The following is a 24,626-nucleotide window of genomic DNA, read 5'->3' on the forward strand; positions in this document are numbered from 1 at the left end:
TGGCAGGGGATACAGCAAAACACCACTAACAATGTGCAGGCGGTCCCCAGCCCAGAGCCCCCATGAGCTATCTGCAGCCGTAGCTTTCTGCTTTGTTCCTTCCCACCCTGCTTACCAGACCAGAGGGGAACACCCAAGGGTGCTTCCCAAACAGTGCGTCTACAATGCCATGCAGCGAACACAAGCTGGGGTCCAGCCGGAGCAGCCCATCCCCTCTACCCCAAGGATAGCTCATCCCGACCCTCCCCTCCCAGTTCTCCTTGGAGGAAGGCACAGGAGGCTTTGCCCAGGTGATGACAGCTTTTTGGATCTATGGCAGTAGAAGAGATCAAAAAGCAGATAAAAAATACTATTAAGAGACACGAGCTGAGACCAGCATCTCCTGTGTCTAGCCCCAGGATCAATAGGCCAGCACGGGCAAGGGGATGCTGGAGGCCGTGCCAGCAGCAGCGTGCAGGGAAGGGGTCAGAAGCCCCTCTGAACCTCACTTCGGGCAACTTACCTTCAGCGAAGCTTGGCCAGGAGCCCAAAGGCTTTCTTCTCTTCAGAGCTCAGCTGCAGCTCCGCGCCACTGCACGCATATAAGTCTCAATAAAATGTACTTTAAAATTAGATGAGCAAAACCCAGGGGCCGCTCCTCGGGCAGGGAAATAGCCACTGTTCAGCGCTCCTCTGCTTTACGGCGGCTGACACACAGAGCGCTGCCGGTGGCATTTGCAACCTCCCATTTTTGTTTCTTATCGCAGTTTGCTGGTACTGAGGAGATGGGAACGTCTCGCGCCGAGAAGCAGGGAACGATTGCCTGCAGCCATCGCGTCCAATGACGCAGTGACCATGCCCATCTCTGCAGACAGAGCGCAAGCATCCAAGACGCCCTCTGATTTGGAGCTGTCTCTGCCAGTATTAAATAGCCAATAAAAGAAAATTTTGCACATGAGTAAGATACACCTTTGGGACAGATTTCCTCCCCATATTCTCCCTCTTCTTCATTGTTTATAGGAGAGGAAGCACACGCTGCACCCCGACACCCACGTGCCATCTTCAGGATGCTCTCCATGGCAGCCACGTGCCCAGCTCCTGGGTCCAGCTGAGGGCACGCTAAAAGGCTTTCTGTGTTTGTGAAATCACAAAATAACACATGGCCTCTGCCAGAACTCCCAGTCGGTTCCTGGTGAAAACCAGGAATACCAAAAAATGGAAGTAGCTCAGACAAATGGCAGGGACAAGAGAGGAGATCTCCTGGTGTTCACGCAGAAGCCACAGCCGAGGGATTTCGCTTTTCAGCCAGAATTTCACCTGGCTGCAGCCATACTCCTGGCTTCCCCTTTGACATGAATCTTGGTCAACATCTCTCACTCCTGTAATTGGGTAATTATGTCAATTATGAGGGCGAGGGAAATTGTTCAAGCTTGTAAGTGCCAGCACAGCCTCTTGGAGCCAAGCTTTCACCACACAGCTGGCTCAGGAAACCTTCTGTGTTGAGGATGAAATTTACCCCTAGGAGGGATGTGCCAGGACAAACCTGTCCACGGCTGGGGAAGGGCCAGGGCTGAGCTATGGCTGTGCAGTCACCTGCTCACCCCCTGCTCCCTGATTTGGAGGTGCCTCTGGGTCTGTCCATGCCCGCTGATGCTCAGGGCTGCAGTGGTGGGAAGCTGCTGCCTCTGTCCCTAGAACACCATGACGTGTGGCTGTGCTGCATAAACTGCTGTGAAACCGATGCATTTCTTTTTCTCCCTCTCCTTACAAGCAGGCAAATGAACCATTCGACCCAGTGAAAGCTGTGGTGTGTGGCACATGCCCGTGAGCGATCCAGGCCCCACTCCACGTCCCTGCTGCAGAGCCTGGGAGCAGCAATGCAGAGAGCGCAGCCCTGCAAGGGGCCGGGGCTGCGGAGAGCCGAGGGGCCAGCAGCATCCCCTGGCACGGGGCACGCACCCATGCATGTAGCTCGGGAGGATTTTCCCCAGGGACTCCATGAACATTATATCAAGGTATAACCTAAAGTCATCTGACAGCTCAAAAACCAGCTAAGTAATAGCCAAAACTTACTGGGGGGAGTAAAAGCATCTTCAGTTACCTCCGCCCACCGCTGCAGGATGGTGTAGCAAGAAGTGGGGGTACAGCAAGCCTGTGGGGCAGAACCAGGGGCATCCCGCCCCAGAGCACGGGGCAGGAGGGGGATCCAGCACGGTCCCTGCCTGAACCCTCCAAAATAAACACTGGATTCCCACTGCACGGGCTTGTAGTGTAGCCTAACAGCACTTTGGGCCTTTTGTAGATAAGTTCTTATTTATTCATCAGGAATTGCCTTCTTGTTAACGATGACACATGGCCTTGCAGTGGGATGGAGCGGCACAGTTAATTGCAGCTTCCAGGGACGGGGCTTTGCTGCGACAGGAGAGGAAAATGCCTTCAAAGCAGTCTGAGCTGGGGAATGGGAATTTGATGCTTTCTTGCAGTGCGCCCAGCTCAATAGGCAAACCAAGGAGCAGATAAGTGATCTCAGAGGGGCAGGAAGGAATATATTGATTTAGGGGCTTGGAGACCACTTTCATGCAGAGCATGCACAGGAAAGCCAGGGCTGTTTAGCTGAAAGCCATACAATTTTTTTGAAGGCGTGAGATAGCTGTCAGAGGAAAAAGATGGCCCGGATAGGAAACAAACCGCCTCATACTTTTGTCTCATTACCCACATTTTTTTTTTGGCAGAATCATCTGAATTGGAGACACTACTAAGCGCAACGGAGAGAATAAATTATCCTTTTTCAGACGGGCCTTTCTTACATTTATCTTCATATGGATTGCCTGCCTCACTCCAAACTAGAAGGCAAAAGCTTTTAAATATGCGGGGCTCCTTACCACCCACCATGCAAAGCCCCCATCATTCAAGGCAGGGCTGGAGAGAGGCTTTCTCCTCCTCTTCCCCGGTGCAAAGTTTTCCTCCTCTGTCCCAGCAGAGCCCTGCTGGAGGATGCTGCAGCCATTCCTGCTCCTCCCATCCTCCCCAAGGCTGCTTCAAAGAGCAGGACTGGGTTTTTCCTAGAGCTATGCCATCCAGTTTTTATCCTCTCCCTGTTTTTAAGTAAGAAGGTTTCTGACAGAATTAGGAATAAATAGCTTTGGACCTAGCATTCAGCAGCATCATTTGATATCAGTGCTCACAGTGGGGCAATTTTTAATGGAAATATCTCTGTTTTTTTGGCGTTGTTGGGCAACTATTTGGAAATAGATATGTACCAAGTAAGGCTGGGGCTGCTGCATGTGTGAGAAGGTAAGTAGTGCACCAAGGTATAGTTTGTAGCTCTGGTGATGTTTCAGCACTTCATTGATCTTCATTGAGGCTGGAAGGGACCTCAGGAGGTCTCTAGTCCAACCTGCTGCTCAGAGCAAGGTAAGCTGTGAGATCTGGCCAGGTTGCTCAGGGTCCAGATGGGTCTTAAACATCTCAGAGGACAAAGAAACAGAACGGCCTCCCTGGACAACGCCCTCTGGGACACGGCCACCCTCACGGTGGACGTTAGGTTAGGTGGCAAAAGGGCAATTTTCAGCTGAGCGGTCCCCAGCCAGGCAGCCCCCTGGTCTGCGTCACTGCAAAAGAGCAGGGCTTTGCATTTGTCCCTGTTAAATTTCACGAGGTTCCTGCTGGTTCATTCCTCCAGGCTGCCCAGATCTCTCTGAATGGCAGCATATTGACCGGTCCCTTCAGTTCAGTATCACCCACAGACTTGACACAAGTGCACTCTGTTGCCTCTTCCATGTCATTGATAAAGATGTTGAACAGAACAGGTACCACAATAGACTCGTGGTACCCTACGTGTTACTGGGCTCCAGTAAGTAGAGCACAACTCATTAACCTCTACCCCCTGAGCCTGATCATCCAACCAGATTTTTACTTTTACCTATCTGGTTGCCCACCCATTCAGACCATAATGTCCGAACTTGGATGCGAGAATACGTAGGAGACAGCATCAAAAGCCCCACTGAAGTTGAGGTAAGTGACATCTCCAGCTCTCCCTCCCACCACAAATCCAGTCATTGCCAAGAAGGCAATCAGGTTGGTCAGGCATGACTTACCCTTGGCAAACCCATGCTGACCGTTTCCAGCCATCTCCTTCTCCTTCATACACCCAGAAATAAGTTCCCAGAGAGGTCACTCCTTGATTTTCCCAGGGACCAAAGAAAGCGTGACCAGCCTGTAGTTTCCAGGATCATCCGTTTGGCTGTTGTTCCCCGCCCTGTCCAAGATGGGTGCAACACTTGCTTCTCTCCCAATGTCAGGGATCTCACACAATCTTCATGACCTTTCAAAGATCAGTACAGTCGTCATCTCCAAACTGTACTTACAGGTTCCTGATGTTACACTCAGGTAAGCGTGCTGGCAAACAACCCAATCATCTTACCTTGTGCTCTTCAGTCCTAACAACAACAGAGAGTAAGAAGATGATGGTACATTTGCAAAGCTGGTCTCTATTAAAGGGAGTATGTTTCAAAGCAAATATTAATGGATTTTCCAAGAAGGAGGACTATGTGCAGGACTGCATCTGGTGAAGGGAATCAGGGTGTAGATTCAAACGGCTGGCACTACTAACTCCTCCTCTCCTCTTCACAAATTTTGTTTTCTCTTCAGGAATCATTTAGAAGTGTGCTAACAACAGTCTTCCTGAGATCAGTAGCCTGCTTTTGAAGACATTAGAAATGACAAAGCTTTAGGAGGACTTTTTTTTTTTTAAATAAAGCATAACAGCACCAGCAGTGAAGTGGTACCACAGTCACCTAGAGAGATAAACCTGTCCCCAGATCCCTCTGCGGCTGCATTTGCACCATGGGCAGAGCGAAAGAACAAGCCACCAAGAGAAAGACCACTCTCCCTCTCTGGTCCCTTGCAGGAGGTCATCAAAGGAAAACTATGGGAGGTGAAGACTGACCCAGCCTGGGTGTCAACTCACTCAGACATCCAGAGGGATCCCCATCCCAGAGGGACTTGATTCAAAAAGGACTGAGATCTCCTGAATTCAGAAGAGGGACAAAGTCTTCCAGTGGGAAACTTCCATCATAGCTCTCACTATGTTTGGTATGGACAAAATGCAAAAAAATATGACTGGAGTCAATAGAAAACTTTCCATGAGCTACTGTGGGAATCAGATGGGGCCACATTTCTCAGTACCTTTTTCTTTTTGCTACTTCTATCTATTGGCAATCCTTGGAGACCAGCCAAGTCTGCTTCCTGTGCTCCTCATTTATCAGCATGCTCCTAAAAATCAATATCCTTGCGTTGGCTACTTCTGTTAGTGCATTATCATTTCCTGCAACAAGGATAGCTTGACAAAGTGAAGTTTCAGCTAATTAAAGCTTGTAAAACAGTTGCGTTGATGCTGAGTATCCAGCACTCTGTAGGCCACTTCCTACAATTTCCTCTGGAGGAGACTCCAAAAGACTCCTTGATGGGTCCTTTTGTAGTTACTACCCTTGCGTGGTCCTCAGCAATATACTTCACAGTCAGGATGCTCTGTCCCCCATCCATTAATAGGAATCACTTTGATTTGAATGATGTGAGTGTTCTCTAGGTTCAATGGGCTGGGAGCCCTTTACATCACTGTCAACACAAAGACGCTAGAAGGCTCTATCCACATGCAAATTGCACATCTGCTAATGCTGAAACCTCCCTCATAGCACATGTGGTCCTTCACATGAATGAGAATCAGCCTTTTTGATTTCCAAAATATTTGCAGCGAAGCACACGCCTGCTCAGAGACAACACACAATTGCCAAATGGCTCCCAGCGGTTGACTAAGGCAGCCCAGTCACAACTTGTAGCCTTTGAAAGGAAAGAAAGGAAACTGTACAGCAATTTCCAGTTTGCTGATAAATCCCAGAATCACAGAATCACAGAATCAGTACGGTTGGAAAAGACCTGTAAGATCATCGAGTCCAACCTGAAAAAAAAAAAAAAAACAAAATAAAACACACACAGGGAGGGTGACTCTACCACCTCCCTGGGCAGCCTGTTCCAATGTTTCACCACTCTCTCAGTAAAGAACTTTTTCCTAATATCTAGCCTGAACCTCCCCTGGCGCAACTTGAGGCCATCTCCTCTAGTCCTGCCACTCGTCACTTGGGAGAAGAGACCAACACCCACCTCTCTGCAACATCCTTTCAGGTAGTTGTAGAGAGCGATGAGGTCTCCCCTCAGCCTCCTCTTCTCCAGACTGAACAACCCCAGTTCCCTCAGCCGCTCCTCATAAGACTTGTGCTCCAGACCCCTCACCAGCTTCGTCGCCCTTCTCTGGACACGCTCCAGCACCTCAATGTCCTTCTTGTAGTGAGGGGCCCAAAACTGAACACAGGATTCGAGGTGTGGCCTCACCAGAGCCGAGTACAGAGGCACGATCACCTCCCTGCTCCTGCTGGCCACACCATTTCTGATGCAGGCCAGGATGCCGTTGGCCTTCTTGGCCACCTGGGCACACTGCTGGCTCATCTTCAGCCGGCTGCCAATCAACACCCCCAGGTCCTTTTCTGCGGGGGAGCTTTCCAGCCACTCGTCCCCAAGCCTGTAGCGTTGCATGGGGTTGTTGTGGCCGAAGTGTAGAACCCGGCACTTGGCCTTATTGAACTTCATCCGGTTGGCCTCAGCCCATCGATCCAGCCTGTCCAGATCCCTCTGCAGAGCCTTCCTACCCTCAAGCAGATCAACACTCCCGCCCAACTTGGTGTCATCTGCAAACTTGCTGAGGGTGCACTCTATCCCCTCATCCAGATCATCAATAAAGACATTAAACAAGACCGGTCCCAAAACTGAGCCCTGGGGGACTTTGCTTGTGACCGGCTGCCAGCTGGATTTCATCCCAGGGTAGTCTGGGCTGAGGAGGACTGAACGCAACCCGGCAGGCAGCTGTAGCTCTCAAATAGTTCATCAGGCAGTTAGGTTTAACAGATTTACCAGACCAGTTTGCACAACAGCATCATGTAACACATGAGCTTCATGTATTTGTATAAGGTGGATCCTCAGCTTTTAAGACAGATGGAAAAAAGCACTGAGGGACCAACACAGGAGTGAAGCTAAATAGGGCAAAATCAGTGCAACCTCCTTTCCCATCTGCCTTTTATCCTAACAGGGATATTATACCAGCTTAGACTTGTATTCACATGCTGGTAGGAAAGTCTCTCTACCCCCCTTCTCATCACATGTGAATATTGTCCCGCAGCTTGGCATAACCCAAATGCAAAAGGCCTAAAAGAGATGATGCACTGGAAGAGGAAACAAAGAGCAAGGCTGGGAGATGGCTGCTAGCAAGAGCAGACAACAGTCCTCCAGTTTAGTCCCTGGTGTTCCAAGATGTTAATTTACACCAGCCCAAACTCAGTCACCACGCAATGTACCTGCACATCAGCCCACCTTCCCATCTATAAACTAAAGCATTTTATATATCAGCTTGGAGTACAGCAGTCTCATTCCCTCTTTCCCTGCGTGACTTGTGGGATGCGATTCTCAGCTATTTTCTCTGAACCTTTCCTATGATTGCTTAGTAATGACTGCATTAGAGCTAGCAGCTATTACTCTGAACACAACTGCATCCTAAAAGATGCATACCTCACATGAGGAAAGGAGATTGATTCCTGCTGCTGCAGCCTGGCTAACCAAATTAAGTATTTCCTACATTAAAAAAACCAAAAAAGAGTATATAAATACACAGACCACTGGTACAGGATCCATGCAGAGACACAAAATGTGGAAATTATTGTAGGATCTTCCTAAAGAAGTTCAGAGACCAGCCCATTCGTAGTTTCCTGGTAGCACCTGAAAACCTGGCAGCTTCATCCAGGGTCTGATCCAGACCCAGAGGAGTAGGCAGGGGTCACCACCGCTGCCTCTGTCTGTGCTTGGGCCGGCAGTTCCAGAGGGAGCAGTGATGGAGTAGCCATAGAGAAGGAGATACAGTTCCTCTTACAGACATGGCAGGATTGATGGTGCAGCATTGCCGAGAGTTTATGCTACACAGAAAGGTGATTTTTCTTGTTGAAGTGAATTCAGTACTTAAAAGAGGTGTAAAGAAGGGACATCACATCACAGGAAAAAGTATATTTTTGTTGAATCAGGTTTAAACGTTGCGGCTGGATTTTCAGTCTAGAGATGAATGATAGCAGCTATTACATGGTTCTGCATCTTTAGTGTACCATACACAATCTTTTTTTTTTTTTCCTGGTTTTCAGTAGAAAAATACTGTTTTCATGCCAAAACTAGGACAAAAAGTCAAGCTACTTTTACAGTACTGTAAAGCCGACTAAAAGTGCCTGTTTTGGTATTTATCATTTGGTGAGACCTTGTTTTCACATTTAAGAAAACATCAGTAAGCACAAATACCCCAACGCAGGAATGGCAGTCGGTACAGGAGGGAAAGTCTTGACCTGCAGGTGCTGTGAGCACCTCATCAGGACCTGACAAGAACATCAGATGAAAAGCCATGGCCTCCGCTCCCCACACCAGTCACTTCTGCATTTCCTAATAAAACCAGCTCTCCTCCCTTGGAGCATTTCTTAACACAAAGCTCTTTTCACACATAGAAATTGTACTTCTATAGAGAAATAAGCTCAAGAACTGCAGTTGTAAAGGACTATCGGATGTCAAAATTCAGCACCTGTATCCAGGAATCTATATAGCCTCAATATGACAGTCTGCAAAATCTCAAAGTGCCAGGAGCAGCATTATTTACAACTAGCCGTTTGTTGCTGATGCCCAGACACTGCAGTACTCTGCTTTCTTCCCCAGCCAAATTGCACTCAGCCTTTTTTCTTCCTCCTCCTCCATTAACCGTGCTACCTTTTGCCTTGGAAACTGGCATCTCTGAGACTACAATTCTGCTTCAGGCGAGCTGAATATATGATCTTTTTATTGTTCCACAAAAACTTCATTTTAATTTTAGCTGAAAACCCTTTCAACGTATTTGGCCAAACCGTGCAGTTAGGGATTCATACACCTCTCATTTACACCTCCTTACACAGGCGTGCATGGCCGCAGACAGCTCCACCACGCAGCTGCTGAGTTCCCCGCTCCCTCCTGCCCACGCTGGTGCCAGCACGGCTGGGGCTGCCTGAGGCTCGCTGCCCGATGCTGCCCGACGCAGGGCCAGGGGCACTGGAGGACTATCAAGTTTCATCGTCTTCTCACTCAGCAGATAATAAGCTTCAGTCCGAGATTTTGCAAATCCCACTGGTTTTCCTCAAGGAAAGGTCTGGCGAGTCAGGGAGTGTTCATAGCTATGACAGTTCACTATCTTTGTGTGACCTCAACATTTCATACAGGAGGTCATCTTTTCTCTCCCCCTCTCACGCACGTCCCAAGCATTAACGACTGCAACATCCCAGAGGTGTAAGGACTGCACCACTCACATTTAAATACCTCTCAGCAGCTGAAAAGATGAGTTGTGCATTGGATGCCAATTCTATCATGCTCTTGGAAGCTTCATTATCTCCAGGCTCTTGTGTTTGCTCTGGCCCACCACCAAGAAAATTGTTTTTGTCTCCATTTTTCATTTTTTCACCCAAGAAAGGAGAGGTGTGTCTCCAGGTTTTGGAATCAACCTGCAGGGATCAGAAGAACCCTTCAGGTTTTCCCTAGCAGCAGCTACATTTCGCCCTAAGGAAGATGCGAGGAAGCTCCATGTTGGCTATCTGCTGGCCAACTCTTCCCTCTTGGAAAAAAATGGAGTTGAGTAACTTCTGCAGACTGGTTTCCCTTTTCAGGAAATGGGAGGAAAGTTCTTTGCTAAATCAAAGGGGAGTTAAAGATTTAGATACCACTACACTGACCCAACATCTTTAAGACCACGTTTCCTTAAGCAGCCCATGAACTTGTGCATGCAAGCCTGGCCACAGCTGGATCCTCCCATACGCACAGGGAGTGCAACCGTACACCACTGACAAGACAGCCCTCCTCAAAGGCAAGGTGGGCGTTTGGCACATACGCAGGCAGCAAGCCACCACACCTTCCAGCTGCCTTAATTTCCAGAGGTAACAAGAGGGTTCTCAGTGCCTGGCCACAGTCTCTGGGGCTTAACCATTAATTTTCAGTTGATTAAAACAGCCAGGCACAGAAGTGCATACACAATATTTAACATGAACAAAAGCATCCTCATAGCTTTTAACCACCAGGAAGAAGAAACTACGTCTTTGAAGAGTGAAACAACCTGTGTCACCCCCACCAACCCTCCCCTCCCCACGTGGATGAAGCCCAGGGGGAGGCTGATGCCTTCACTGGCTGGTAGCAGCTGCCAGGCCAATGAGGCAAATGAAAGCCATGGGCTCAGACCTGGTCCCCCAACAAGACCTTCTGGAAGCTCAAGTCCCCCCATCCCGCTGGTGGCAGCATGCCTCTGGGGAGCTCATAGGAACATTTTGCCCTGGACGAGGTATCAGAATGATGGGATGCTTGAAGACTTGGGTGATGAAGCCAGAGACCGTCATTGCTCAGAGGACAAGAAAAACATATGAAAGCTGCCTCAGAATCCCTTTGTTGAGAGAAGACCTTTCTGGATGCTGGCAGTCAGGGTGACCAGGAACCAAAAGATTTGGCTGCCATTGCTTAGTTAACGCAAGAGCACAAGAGAAGACTCTTGCATATTTGCTTTCCAGAAGAATACCCACTGAATTTACTTCACTGAAAGACAAGAAAACTCATCTGCTGGTACAGTCATGTGGATTTGGTAGAGTTCCCTTGGCTGGACACTTACTGACTTGCCACACTGACATTTCATCCCACTTAAGATTTACGTGCTTTTCATCTCGCACTGGTGTGCACAGTTGTGGCGCTGACTTTTCACTCGGCAAGGTTGCGGGGTACAAGCTCCCCGACAGCTCCACTGCCTGCTACAGCAGAGCCGTAACCTTGGCAGTACTGAGGATTAACAATCCTTATTTAGGGACGCATGTGAGTTGCAGAAATTAAAGAACTGAAACCCAATCTTTCTTTCATTTAGCCAGCGTAGGTAACAAACAGATGCAGGCAACACAGACACCAGTACGTATTTCCATCTCTTTCTCTGGAAGTGCGGTATCATCCACCCAGCATAGATTTGACTTTCAGTATCATGGATTTTTTAAAATATTATTGTTTTTCAAATCTAACCTCTACAGGCAGTTTCACTCTTATTTTGTCCCCCAATGACTGGTGCAAGATCCCAATCCCTTTTTTGCCAGGCAACAACTGAAAGCCTCATGAAATGACCAAATACCACCCCCTTTCTGCCCCTCATTCACAACCTGAGCTACTTCACCCTGGCTATTAGTTGCCACACTGTGGGCAATGGTCACCTCTTCCCACAGCTGCCTTTTGTGGCATGGATAGCTGCTGGTAGGTGAATTTTGACCAGCCATATAATGGTTGATCCTACAATAAGCACCTAAAACTTCTCCCGTTATTTCTTCCTGATCTTTAGTTCAAAGAATAGATAAAAGTACAAAAAGAAAATTGTTCCGATTCATCTCACTACCCTGCCTCTACCCAAACAAAGTAGTAGCTGAAGAGTATTTTCTGGTAGAAGAGTCAAAACATTTACTACCTACAAATTCAGCACCTCTGAATTGATAGAAGCAGGGTGTTTTCATCTGGCACTGCTCAAGAGGCATTAACTTCTGCCCTAAGCACCTGCAGTTCACATTCTCCACCAGCTAAAACACAGCAACTTACTCCCTCAAGCCTGCTCCAGGAAAGCACAAACATCACCTTGACTCTGGCCAAAATTACTTCTCAGGAAGCAGCAGGTTTGTAGAGATAAACTCTAACCAGGGTACATGATACGCTTGTCCCGCACAGGCTGGGGCTCGTGTTATGCAGTTGCTTGTACATAATGGAGGTGGTAATGTGCCAGAAGTATTTTTCCCCTAAGAGTTGGGCTCTTCATTGAAAGTTAACATAATGTCTGAAGGACAAAAATGACTACCTTGTTGAGAAAAAGTTTGGCATCACTAATTATAATTCTGGAAATTCTATCAATTTTCATCGCTACAATGATCCATTTTCCTTTTATATCTTGCTCAGCTTTTCTCCTCGAATTACTTCTGGTGAAAGTGAGTGCCATTGATTTAATGAAAAATGTTTCAATCGGATTTGGATTTGTCACCTCTGCTTTAAAGACAAATGTAAAAACTGGGCCAACAAAACTAAAAGACAAAAATAGAAGTTCTCCATCTATTTTCTCTGTGCTAGTCATAAATGTAGCTATTTTAAGCTCTCATTCTCTTCAGTCTCTCTATAATATTTCTGCTGTCTCATTATTTTTGTTATCATTTTCGAAACCCTAAGGAACTTGCAATACAAAGTGTTTACCCATGATGCCCAGAACTCAGTCCCGGACTGATTCAGGTAAATTTAAACCTCAGAGTTGTGCGAGTACTTTGCTTTCTCTAACTATGCTGTCCTTTACATTCAAAACTGAACTTCATTTGTCACTGTGGTCCATTCCACAAGCTTGATAAGGTACCATTAAATTTTCCTTATTTTTTTTGAGCTTGACTTTAATAACCTTCACTATTTTCTATTTCACTGGTCATTCCTTTTCCAGATCAATTAAAAAAAACCTTAACAATTTAAAAAAAAAGCAGACATCAATCATAACTATTGGAAAAACCCAGACCATAAAGAGGGTCTTGTAATTTTACAGTCTAGTATAATGAATTGGCAAGCAAATTAGCTATTACATTCTAAACCTCTTCACAGGTATGTACACATGGCACAGAAGGACAAGTATGCCACTACCTTATGAGGATTGTTAACAACTTACTATCATGAACGATATATTACTGTCATCCTCTTGAATAATAACAAATGCCTTTTATTGTGCTCTGAAAATAAGCTTGATACTCTATCTTGGCCATAACTTGTCAGTATCTAGGAAGAATCTAAGTACTTGAGAAGAAATAAAGGGGGTAGGAACTCTCCTTTAAGAATCTTAACAGGTCTCAGTATTTGCTCTGATTTAAGCACAGAATTCCCATTGGTTTCAATGGTGCACCTGCTGTTAATAGTCTAAATGGCAATTTACAGAGGACATATAACCCAAAATCTGCTTAAGCTTACCCATTTAATTAGCATAAAGTTAGTGAGAGAGTTTTAGATGGACAAGTATTTCCATCTTCTTATTTGCTTCTTGAAGTAAGATTAGTATAACAAATCTTATCAGAGCACACACAGAACCACAAAATACACAAGCTTTACTTGCCCAAAGAACAGCAGCATTAACTACCAGCTTTTGGCAAGCCCAGAAATGGCTGCCTGCCTTCCTACCTATAACAGAGGAAGGAAGCTTTTTTGGAGCACCGCATATTTCTCTTCTAATTTAAATCACTGTTCCTCCTGTTGTAAATGCAGTGTACTAAGGAAAGGTATTCAGAAACTGCAGAGATCAGCACTGAATTAAGATCGATGCAGCACCTTAGCAAAGCCTTTAACATTACAGTGGCCATACTTTCTTCCTCCAGCAGCTGAGCTAATCCCCAAGACTGTTTCAACAGTCGTATCTTTGCTATCATCTAAGAAAACAGAAGTTACAGAGTGCTTTCATTGCTACCAGATATTCTTCACATGTGTGAATATTAATTTATGATTGATAACACACACAATGGTATGGGAGACAGGTATGGTCCCTTCATGGTATTTCAGAACATGAAGGGCTCCAATTCATCCTCTCCTTCCCTTCCTTCATGACATCTATTAACTCATCCATAGGGAAAATATAATTTCTCTCCAACAGTGAAAAATCAAATGTCTAACTCTTCAACATATTATTAGACTGTCCAACAGCCTGACCCTGCAAATATTTAGCTTTTACCTTTATGGGCTGCAAATACCCTCTTGACTCCAACCAATGTAAAAGAGAAGCACATAAGTGAACTTTAGCAAGGCTGAGGAATCTGGGGTTAAGAGCTACTGCTTGTGTTTTGGTGAATATACAATCCACAAGACAAAGCATCCAAGGAAAAAAAGCACAAATCTTTTAGCAATTCTACCCCACAGTTTTCCACCTGCCTCACACCACAACAGAAATGCTCTGCAATGGGCAGAACTCTTGACAATTTGCAGGAAAATTAAGGCAACGGTTCTACCCGCTTTCTGCATGAGTTTTTTTGGCAAGCTCATGCTTTAAATGCCAAGCAGCATTTAAGGATTTGCTTGGACATGTGCATATATGCATCTTATTCATCTCAACAAAAGGGAACTCCACATACTTTGCTATTCAGGCTTGCCAAATATTTTAACCAGAAGCTACTGGATTTTCATGTATTTATACTGTATTAAGTACGCAGCTACTTTTTCAAACCAAGATTACATTTCAAACATTCATTTTTCAAAATCAATGCATCTGAAAGACTTGTTTAACTAACAAAACACGTCCTGCCGCAGCCCGTTTCTTTTTCTTATATCATGATAGCCGTCTCCCGTCTGAGCCTCTGTTACTTAGGTGGTCAGCATTTTGGAAAAGCAAAGTTTCATTTTATAGTTAAAGATGATAACATGCTCGTAGTAGCTTTCTCAAGCTGATGTTTATCAAACTTTTTTTTTTAGATAAGGTTTGTGTCCATATAGTTAGTTACTTAGCAACTACACTGCAGAGTACAAGGAAATCCCCCCTCCCAAGATTCATTTAGGCAATGAGCACATAATGCTGTCATCTCAGTTCCCAACACCCTATGAGGTATGCGTATGCTCTTCGCTAGAAGTAAATGAAGACTACAAAAACTTACAGTACGAGCACTAATTTCTGTGAGGTACACCAGGGTGTGACACAGCTGTACATTTGCAACTGCAACTGTCCATGCTCACATTCTTCTCCGACAGAAAAAACCTCTAGGCCACTTCTTTTGACATGAAAGGAAAACAAAACTGAAGTGATAAATCCCATTAGCAGTTTTCAACAGGTTTTGCCCCTCACCCCATTGTCTGGGGTTTTTTTAATAACTAAAATGGAGTCCTTACTTAGTTTCCAGATTAAGAAGTATTATTAAAATTAGTTACAGGCCCAATTACAACCCTTAAAACACCACCAAAATGCACTACAATATTCTTTTATTTAGTTTACAGAAGAGTTCTATCAGTACAGGTTGCAGAAAGAAAATGTTTAGTGCTATTTACAATTTGTTTTAAAACTCTGCTCTATACAAATTTAATTCTGATCAGTATGAACAATATTTTTGTAAATCTACTGCATATAAAGCATTTCATCAAAGCAGTAACAATGAATAAAATAACCTGATTACATTTGAATGATGCTAATCATTCAAAAAAACGATTACACAGAACATCTGTAAGAGTTGTGGACACTTAAGTACAGAACACAATGTCAACCTGTGACTCTTTTTAAATGCTAAAGCTATTTATATGGAATATTGTTCTATTATACTACACGCCAATCTATATTTAACTTCTATAGTTATGTATTTTATAAGATTTTTATTAAATATATTCTACACATATTTGTAATTTCACCCAGGAAGAATTTCTCCCCAGTGAAAAAATATAAAATCTTTTATATTTTTTTATTTTTATTTATTTTTATTTTTTACAGGTTTAGATGAAACTAGCTCATGCTTTAGTGCTGTGCAAATTTCTTTAGCATATCAACGTTTAAATTATTGATATGAAATAAAAGAATGGCATCCTTTTTAATTATGTATGCCTTCAAAAATCAGCTTCTGATTTTAATACAATTGCAAGCACTAATACCAAATGCAGATTACGTAAAGAAACAAAACTAATACTATGGCAGAGGTTTTTCTTTTTGCTTCTTAAACTTTAATAATTCTTTTGAAGTCACTAATGAGTAAGCATGACACTGAACACTAAGGTACAGATGAGAAAATGACTGAAAAACACCAATTGCCAATATTCAAGTACATAAAATTGATTAGTAAATGATGTTTTCTAACATTTATGCACAATAATAAAAGCCTATGAACTACAGGAAATTACCCCTCCCATATTAAGGCTAGGAAATGCACTCTCTGCACTTGTTTGTGCTGTCTGAATAAGCACTCACCGAACATAGGAGATCAGAGTGCACACGGTAACGAAAAAATCAGTTTCATCAGCCCTCTACAGAGTGCTTTTAAATTACAGGCACATAGTTATTTTTGTTTGTCGCAGTGAAAATATATATAGTTAGACTTGGTTTAGTTAGTATTCTGTGCCAGTTCGGCCACCAAGGTTGACTTAGGTAGAATTGACTTAACAGTTTTTCCTTTGATTTGGCCATAAGTGAGATTTGTTTTAATTATAGATATACTATTTTCCAGTGTTACATTATACATTGTAGGTTATTACTAGGTGTCTCAAATATTGTTAGAGATTGTTGATGAGAAATATACTGTCAACCATATTTAGTGCAAATTGCATCTAGAAAGCTTGACTGGTTAGATCTGGTTAATGGAGATTTTTGTGGTAGCAAAATGATTCCTGCTATGGAAAAAGAACACATTAACTTTTCCGGAGATTTAATTCTTTCAAGAACTGATGTACTGTAAGATTATTCAACAAACAAAAAGCAGGAATTAAAAAAACTAAAAAAAAAACCAATGAAAGTGTTCATAGATCTTTCTCTTTAAAAAAAAAATACTAATGAGACAGTGTTCGTGTAATATTTCAGTTCCATGGATTTACAGATAGGCTCTTCCTACAGGTGTTTGAAGCAAGGTAGGGCCTCTTCTATTCCAGCAGCATGAAAGACAAAGACTATATTACATCACACTTAGCAGGTAAAGCTAACAGGGTTTACAGGATTACACAGCAATTGCTTTCTCCAGTTTTTTCACGGTTCCTTTGACCTGTGGAACAAGAAGAAAGTTTTGCTTACATACCATTTCTAAAGCAATTTGGTTGTTTTGTGCATGAGTATGCTTGACACAAGTATGTTTTTTATTATTTTTAGTTAAAAAATTATTTATTATTATACACATGCATACATAACCAAAAAACAAATCAGGAGTAGTTTTTAACAATAAAAAGGGAAAGCTTTTAAGGTTTGAGTAAATTTCTGCTTTCTACAAAAATGCTAAGCCAGAAAGTGAATTTCTTAGTTTTCTATAAACAACATGTACAAGAGTATTCCATTACTTGCTTCACCAAAGACCACAAGCACTTGACTTCTCTACTATGAAATACTCAAAGAATCTGTAAGAGATCTGACCACTGTGCCATGTACTTGAGTAAGAAATACCTCTAGTGCACAGCATACCTTGAGAGTTTGGCTCTGGCAACGTCTCTCTAGCCACCAAATGCATCACTGTTGTTTTGCCAAAAGGAAGTTTTAACGCTGCAAAAGGAGAGAGGGAGATTTATTAATACATTACAGCAGACGTCTTTCTTCAAAACACCCAACTGAAACTAGCTATAATTGGATTAGCATCTGTTCAAAAGTTCATACTGTTAGGTTTGAACTGCTTACTAAATAGATTTATAAAGGTGTTTCTGGCTAAAGTTTTGTAGATCAGGGTCTTGGGACCTGATAATAATCACTTAAAACACTGTGTTCTTAGAGACATGATATTCCTGTTAGGAAACTTAGCCTTCCTCTTTTGAGTAAAAGCAGAAGTGGGCATTCATGCCAAGACTCAGGTGCTAAGCACTCTTTATTGATAAGGATGCTAAAAAGTGGCTAATTCAGCCACTAAATTGTTACTCCTGAGACACCAAAACACTGACCCGCTACTGCAAAACAGATTTTCTTAAAACATACTTTGATCCACAATACAGATTTTCCAAAATACAAAATGTCTGCATCTTGCCTTTTAATATTAATCTATAACATCAGCTGAATATGAAAAATATAAATTTTGAAACATTTTAAATCAGATAAGGTAGTTCTCACAATGCTGCCTTTGTGAGCTTTAGTAACACAAAACAACAAAATTGGGAGCTTTCCACAATTTGTTCTGCTTGTTTCTAAAATTAAAATGATCATTTTCACATTCTGATTAAAGCATACCAACACAGTGCTGCATTTATGGTTTTAGCACTGTAGTATAATATTTATCAAAACTTCTAGTCTCCTTAAGATGAAAGGAGTCTCTGTTGCTCATTATATTTAGCAGATTCTCATTGCCAGATGCAATATTCTGAACTTTGACTTCTTCCATTTATTTGGGGGGGGAGTTATTTTTAGAAGTTCTTTACAAAACTTGAGTTTTGTTTCCTCTCTCCAACTCCTAAGGATTAAGCATCTTTCTTGATTATTTTTCTGAGAAACGTAAGCTAAAGATGCTCTAAGTTTTGTCATCCTCCCCTTATAGAGGGGAAAAAAGTTAGTGATAAATATAACAAGAACTTAACCCTAAATACACAAATCATTCTAAGTTGAGTAGAATTTGTCCTCTCAAATTCAATTTACATCTTCTATTTTCACGTACAGTGCACCAAGGCATTTTAAGTGAATAAATGAATAATGAATGTCCAATAAACCTGAAGGTAACTGAAAAGAAATATGCTCCTCTATTTTAATCACTACAGCACAGATTCTAAATTCAGTAATAAATAAATAAACAAACCTAGTATTTGGTTACTACATGTATTCAAGACAAGCCTAGCTACAACATTGCTGTTAAATCACATTCCTTGTCTATGTATTTGTTTGAAAAAATACAAGTTATGATTAAAACACAGGGGTAAGCATATGGAGGAATACACAGCTCCACAAGCTTCTTTGAAGTAGCTGTGCTTTGGGAAAAGCCATCTCTATACAAAGTCGTATCTGAAAGTTGCTTAGTTTACTCGAAGCACTGCCTGTGCCTGCAACTAGAAGTTATTGATAGCTTAAAGTCTGACAAGGATGAAGTATTTTGGGTACTTGATTCTGTAATACAGCTGAAAACTCTGCCAAGAGCATATTAACAATCTGTTAAACTCAATGGAAAAGGATTGTCTTCATGACAAACTCTTACAAAGCCGTTACAGAAAGACCAAAATATTACAAACTAATCACATTAGGGACATCTTTCATAATATCAAGACACTTGAGGAGACTTGATTAGTGAGCTGTGGAGATTAATTGTTTACAGTAATCAAGTCAAAGTATGCTAATATTTCAATTAACTAATTTCAGCTAGTAGTCTGCATAGTTCACACAAGTTCTTACTAGCAATTTCCAGCTTCTTGCTTGGAGCACCATGACAGAATCTGAGCACCCTAACCCATGCTCAGTAATCCTTTCTTGCTCTTGTCTTCATTCTCTCACCCCTTTCTCTCATTTAAACTAAACTTTTATTTAATTCCTTTCCCATCTGTTTAATTCCACTTTTATTTCAGATTTTCTATTGCCAGAATTTACTTTTCACCCCCTTTTTTGGCATGTGTTTGGCACAGGGTGGGTTGGCTTCCCTTCCCCCCTCCCCAATAAATAAGTAAAACATTGCTGATTACCATTATCTAACAAGAAATGGAGAACTGTCAATTATGTATTACCTCCCTAATTAATGTTATTTCAAATGCAAACTGCAGACCAAATATTTAGCTAAGGATAAAATTTCCTGTTGGAAGCTGAACAACAGACTCTGCCTTGCTAGCTAATGCCCCAATGCTTCACACAGGCAGGACACCACGAAACAGTACGGCCCAAGCACCACAGGCAAGAGTGGCAGAGCAAGCTTTACAGAAGGGTCTGTTTTTCTTTACCACTTCCAATGCCATTAGCTCTACTGTTCTTGTAGTGACAAGTCCATTCAAAGAGGCTGGCAAAAGAGATGGTTTCTTTAAAATAAAATTTTCCACTCAAAATCCAGTTTTCCTTATAAATTTTTTGATGGTTCTTAGTTTAAAGGAGTCTCAAATTCATAACACACTACATAGACATGTGAGGTTACAACTAGAACATTACAATGTCATTTTTACATGTGAACAAAAAATGGACTCCTGTTAAAACAGAAAACACCAAACTGTTCCCTTGGAAACTTTTGTTTCACTAGTTGATAAAGTGACTTTCAGTACACAGTAGGTCCAAATTCCAGTCAATATTTTCTAATCACCTAAAGCAAATAAAACACTAAGTGCTATAACTCAGTTTTAGAGAGCTGCAGATAGAAAAGCTTAATGGAACTGTATTATAACAGCACAAGAAACCAAATACTGTATTTAGGAAGAAATTCCCTCCCCCCTCCATCTCCCTCCCCTTTTAAAGATAACTAGTTCACTTAGGGTTACATTCAATGAACACCACAAATAATGGTGGTGTTACATTCAATGAACACCAAAAACAATCTTTTCAGGCTGCTTCATGAATTGCTGTTCCCTGAATCAGCTGTATAATCTTAGTCCAGATAGCTTCATTAGTACTGAAGTACACCAATGTTTTAGGGATTCTTTTTCTTAAAACAATACAGGAACAAAAAGATCTTTGAAAAACACTAATATACATGCAAGATCCTTAAGGTAAAATCATGATGATTAAATTGCAATGCATGAATAATTAAGAATGAACTAAAATGCCCTGAACCCAAGTGTTCAAAATCCATAGACCTGAGTTAATGCAAGAGTCAACAACATGCAGCTATTGTTTTTCAGCTTAACTCATTAAACAATACATTAAATACATTAAACAAATATTCAAACTTGTTGGATTAGACAACTATCACTAAAGGGAACAAGCACTGGTGGTCAAGAGCAACACCTAGAGATGAAGGGCAAAGAAAATCCCATTTAGCTATCCTTGCCTGAAAAATGTAGGGTAAGACTAGCATCTCTAATTGCAGAGATGATCCAAGACTCAACATTTGCCTTTCAACCCCACTCCAACTGCTACTAGCTGCACTCATTGGCACCTGGTAAACATACAAATTAAAGAGTGAATAAAAATTTCAGAGTTCTCCCAGCTGAATTGACAATGATCTTGTTTGTATATATAGCTGCATTAAAAATTGATTTTTAGAATAGATTTACACTCCGTATAAGTACATCAGTAATGGAAGAAAGCGAATCAATGGCTATGTCATCCCAGTCACTTCTTCATGGAAAGATCACCATAAGCGGTTCAGAAATACTCTTTTCAGGTTCATCTTAACTTCATAAACATTTCATTGGTGATTATGTCTAAAATTTTCCTCTCTGTATTGCACTCAAGTACCAAATGCACGAACAATCTGAACATACAGAGAAAGAAGTATTAATTTAAGTATTAATTTATTTTTAAACTCGCGCATAAAGAGAGTCTCATTTTGTTTAATCATTGATATCGTTGATATTCACACTGGCAACTTTTATCTACAAAAGGAAAAATTATTGTTACAAATTTGTGTCATATCGCTATCAAAGACACCCATCAAAATACGTACTTGTGGGGAAAAAGTTGCCACAAGGGGGCAGAGTTGAATTGCATTTCCTTAGCATATGAAGTGAAGCCATTTACTTTTGTTTTCGCATAACTATGCAATTGTATCCCTGGGAGAGCAGTGGACAGCAAGAATGCTTCCCCTCATTCTCATTCATAGAGTGTCTTCCTACATTGCACTAAGATTTAAAGTATTGTTTAACCAATTATCATAAAGTTTATCAAACATTTTAAAATACTTCAGACATTAATGAAGTAGCTTACCCTGCAAGTGCAGTGTAAGAGAGGTGGAACAAAATATTCCATTTAGAAAGACAACAAATAAAAGCAGCATTACTGTTTCTTTATGTAAGAGGAGACTTGACTTAGCAGGTGGTACCTCCCAAAGTCTAACAAGTAGTGGTAACAAAATGGAAAAATACACAGGAAGATACAATGTCACTATATGCAGAAGAAAAATAGTGTATCTCAAGCCATACTGTGATCTTGAACAGTAAAGTAGTATTTAATGCACTGTAAATAAACATCCCCTTTGCCTGGCTGTTACATGCATAATGAAAATTATTTTCATACCTCCTAATGTCACATTGCCATGAAGAAACCTCCCTTGATAAATAAGCCGCAAGATATTTGGACTGCTGACTTGTTCTTCTTCCCAATCTGAAAAGACACGAGAGAATTTGCACAGTTACATTGTAATAAAAACACCTTTTATTATTTCTCTCACCTTTACTCAGGAAGAAAACTAAGAACCGGACTCTTTTGCGTGAAACATTGAAGAGAGAGCACAGGCTGAAGATACAAAAAGATAATTCAAGGCTAGCACTCCTGAAATCCATTCTTAAATTTATTATTTGACATTGAGCATTGAAACACATAATTTTATGCCTGCAAGTATTACTAACTAACTTCACAGATTGCATGAGATATTCAGCACATCTACAAGTCCTACACAAAATATTTCATAAATGCAAGTTGCTTCCTGAGGTTTAATATCCACTTGGCTAAAATTGCCTTAATTTCTTCCCATTCAGAAGATTCTCAAGCCATACTCCTCTTCATCAGCTAACAATCTAACTGGAGCCGTTCTCCAGCAATGCGAAGCAGCCACACACAGAGCGAAAGCGCATGTGATGGGTTATTTGAAATAGGATTCTCAGATCACAGCACTGAAAACGCTCCACAGGCTGCTCAGCAGCATTCGATGATGGCCAGATCCAACCAGTTAAATGTCCAGAGGGGGCAGTGACCTGAACAGCCCCAAATGGTCACCGCAGAGAGCCTGAACAGAGGACTCTCACAGAGCAGACACTGACTGATACATTTTAAGGAACTTCTCAAAGGACAATCTGTGGATGTTTTTATGTGGCAAACCGTGATTTGGGAAAAGCAAGCATGCATTTTCCTATAATGCATTTCCTATAATGCTTAAGCCATCATAAATCATTTATAAGCTTAAATGATCTTTTCCTACTCTTTTACTGATCCATGTCACAATGTGAACAACAAATAAATCTGCACTTTGCTTTCAGAACAAATATCATAAAACCTTGAAATGTTGAATTTAAATGGGCTCCCTGGGCATACAGTGTCTTCTCTTTCTTAGCTGACCAGATATCTGGTAACAGCTGTTCACAAATGTTCTCCCTTTCTGCTTTTGTAGTGTTTATACACCAAATGAATATTCAGCAAGGGATCACGACAGACAACAGAAACCAACCTGTTCACTGGGAACATACAATTAACATACAGGCAGTGGCAACTGGCACCACAAAAGGAGAAGAACTGAAAAGTCGAGAAGGGGAAGCGTTTAAAACAAAAGCCACGGCTTTGGAGAGTGTACGGAGAGGCATCTGGTGCGAAAAAGCAAGGAGGCAGAGACAGGGGCAGCAGGAGCCATCGCAGCCCCAGCGCTGCGCAGGACACGGCGGAGGCAGGGCTGGTATCAACAGCAGAAGCTGCAATATCCCCGGGTGCTGCCATGTGCCTAGTTTATAAGATTAGATTAAATAAGGTAACCAAGGCCATTTGAATTTCAAGTATTCCCACTCAGGGTCTGATTCAATTGTCTTGCAATTCAAGCACATGCCCTTTTTGCTATGCTGTGAAGTGGACTACCTTAAGGATCTGAATTACCACACTGCTAGGGTAAGCGATTTTTTTTGGAAGATACAAGTTTTTTTTATTTTTTTTTTTTTTACTCCATACAGTCTGAACTCCACTACACTATGGCTGTAAAGAAGAGAAGTTCAACCAGTTTACAGTGCCATAACGACACAAAACAGCAACCAAAAGACAACAGACTATATTTTGGCACAGCTCTTTGCTCATTGTTAAGCTGCCAATTTACCCATCCTTTTAATTTTTGCTTCTTGGCTGGCAGTCTGAAACATTTCTTTCTGACAGGACTTCAAATTTTAATTTCCACTGATGACTAAATGAGCTAAGGAGAAAATACTTACCTACAACTTTTTTTTTTTTTTTTTTTTTTTTTTTAAGTTCAGCAGATAATTGCTGTACAAGAAAAAAGTTAGTATTATTTAGAAGAAAATATGGGGAGGGAAGAACAGGTAACCTACGTAGATGATATACATTAATAGAAATTTGGCATTTTCCACTACAAGTCAAGAGATCCTTAATTAACAACTGTATCGCCAGAAGAGGAGAGGAGAGGTTTGCCTTAATCCTGCCAGCATGTGACGGAAGATATTTCATGACTTTTTTCCCCCGACAATATCATGACAAGTCAAAATGGTGGTAAAAACAATTATTTCATATAATCTCTATTTCAAGGAAACTTTAGTCCTCATCAAGATTTCTCAGTCCTGGGGCAAAGAAGAGCACTCTCAGTCTGAAAACAGCTAGTGGGCTAGTGTTGTGAAAACCTATACACTATTCTGAAGTCGATTTTTCTTCAGTCTTTCAAACTGACACTATTCTTCTTTGCACAGGCAATTAGATATTCATCAAGATTTAGAGCACTCCCTCAGGACAACAGGTATTTGAACTGAGGCTTCCATGTCCGGTTCTACTTTTCTTTTTCTTTAAGAAAGACACACTAAAGTCTGGGTTTCTTCCCAACTCTAAACTCAGAATCTGCAACCTTCAAGCTCTTCACAGACTGGGAACATAAGACCACATGTTCAGGAATACACTTCAGTAAGAAAAAAAACAGCCTTTACTAATTCAGATAAATGTACACAAAGAACATTTGGTCATGACAACTATGTTGTAGGCACAGATTGAAATACGTACAATAGCTACACAAATGCTTCATCAACGAGATTTCTTAGTGTAAAAGGTATTGTACATCTATATCTAA

The 24,626-nt window shown here is 41.8% G+C and overlaps 1 protein-coding gene across 1 annotated transcript in view; it reads right to left on the reverse strand.

The window, feature by feature from the left end:
- Positions 1 to 15,049: 15,049 nt before the first annotated feature.
- UBL3 (ubiquitin like 3) overlaps positions 15,050 to 24,626 on the reverse strand; it is a 56,417-nt gene continuing 46,840 nt past the window's right edge. The window contains exons 3-5 of the mRNA XM_059820342.1: positions 21,878 to 21,964; positions 17,225 to 17,302; positions 15,050 to 16,814 (exon numbers count right to left, since the gene is read on the reverse strand). Of these exons, the coding sequence (XP_059676325.1) occupies positions 16,762 to 16,814; positions 17,225 to 17,302; positions 21,878 to 21,964 (218 nt within the window). The 3' untranslated portion in view covers positions 15,050 to 16,761. The remainder of the gene's footprint in view (positions 16,815 to 17,224; positions 17,303 to 21,877; positions 21,965 to 24,626) is intronic.

This window comes from Gavia stellata, chromosome 1, assembly GCF_030936135.1.
Source record: "Gavia stellata isolate bGavSte3 chromosome 1, bGavSte3.hap2, whole genome shotgun sequence".
Taxonomy (NCBI): Eukaryota; Metazoa; Chordata; class Aves; order Gaviiformes; family Gaviidae; genus Gavia; species Gavia stellata.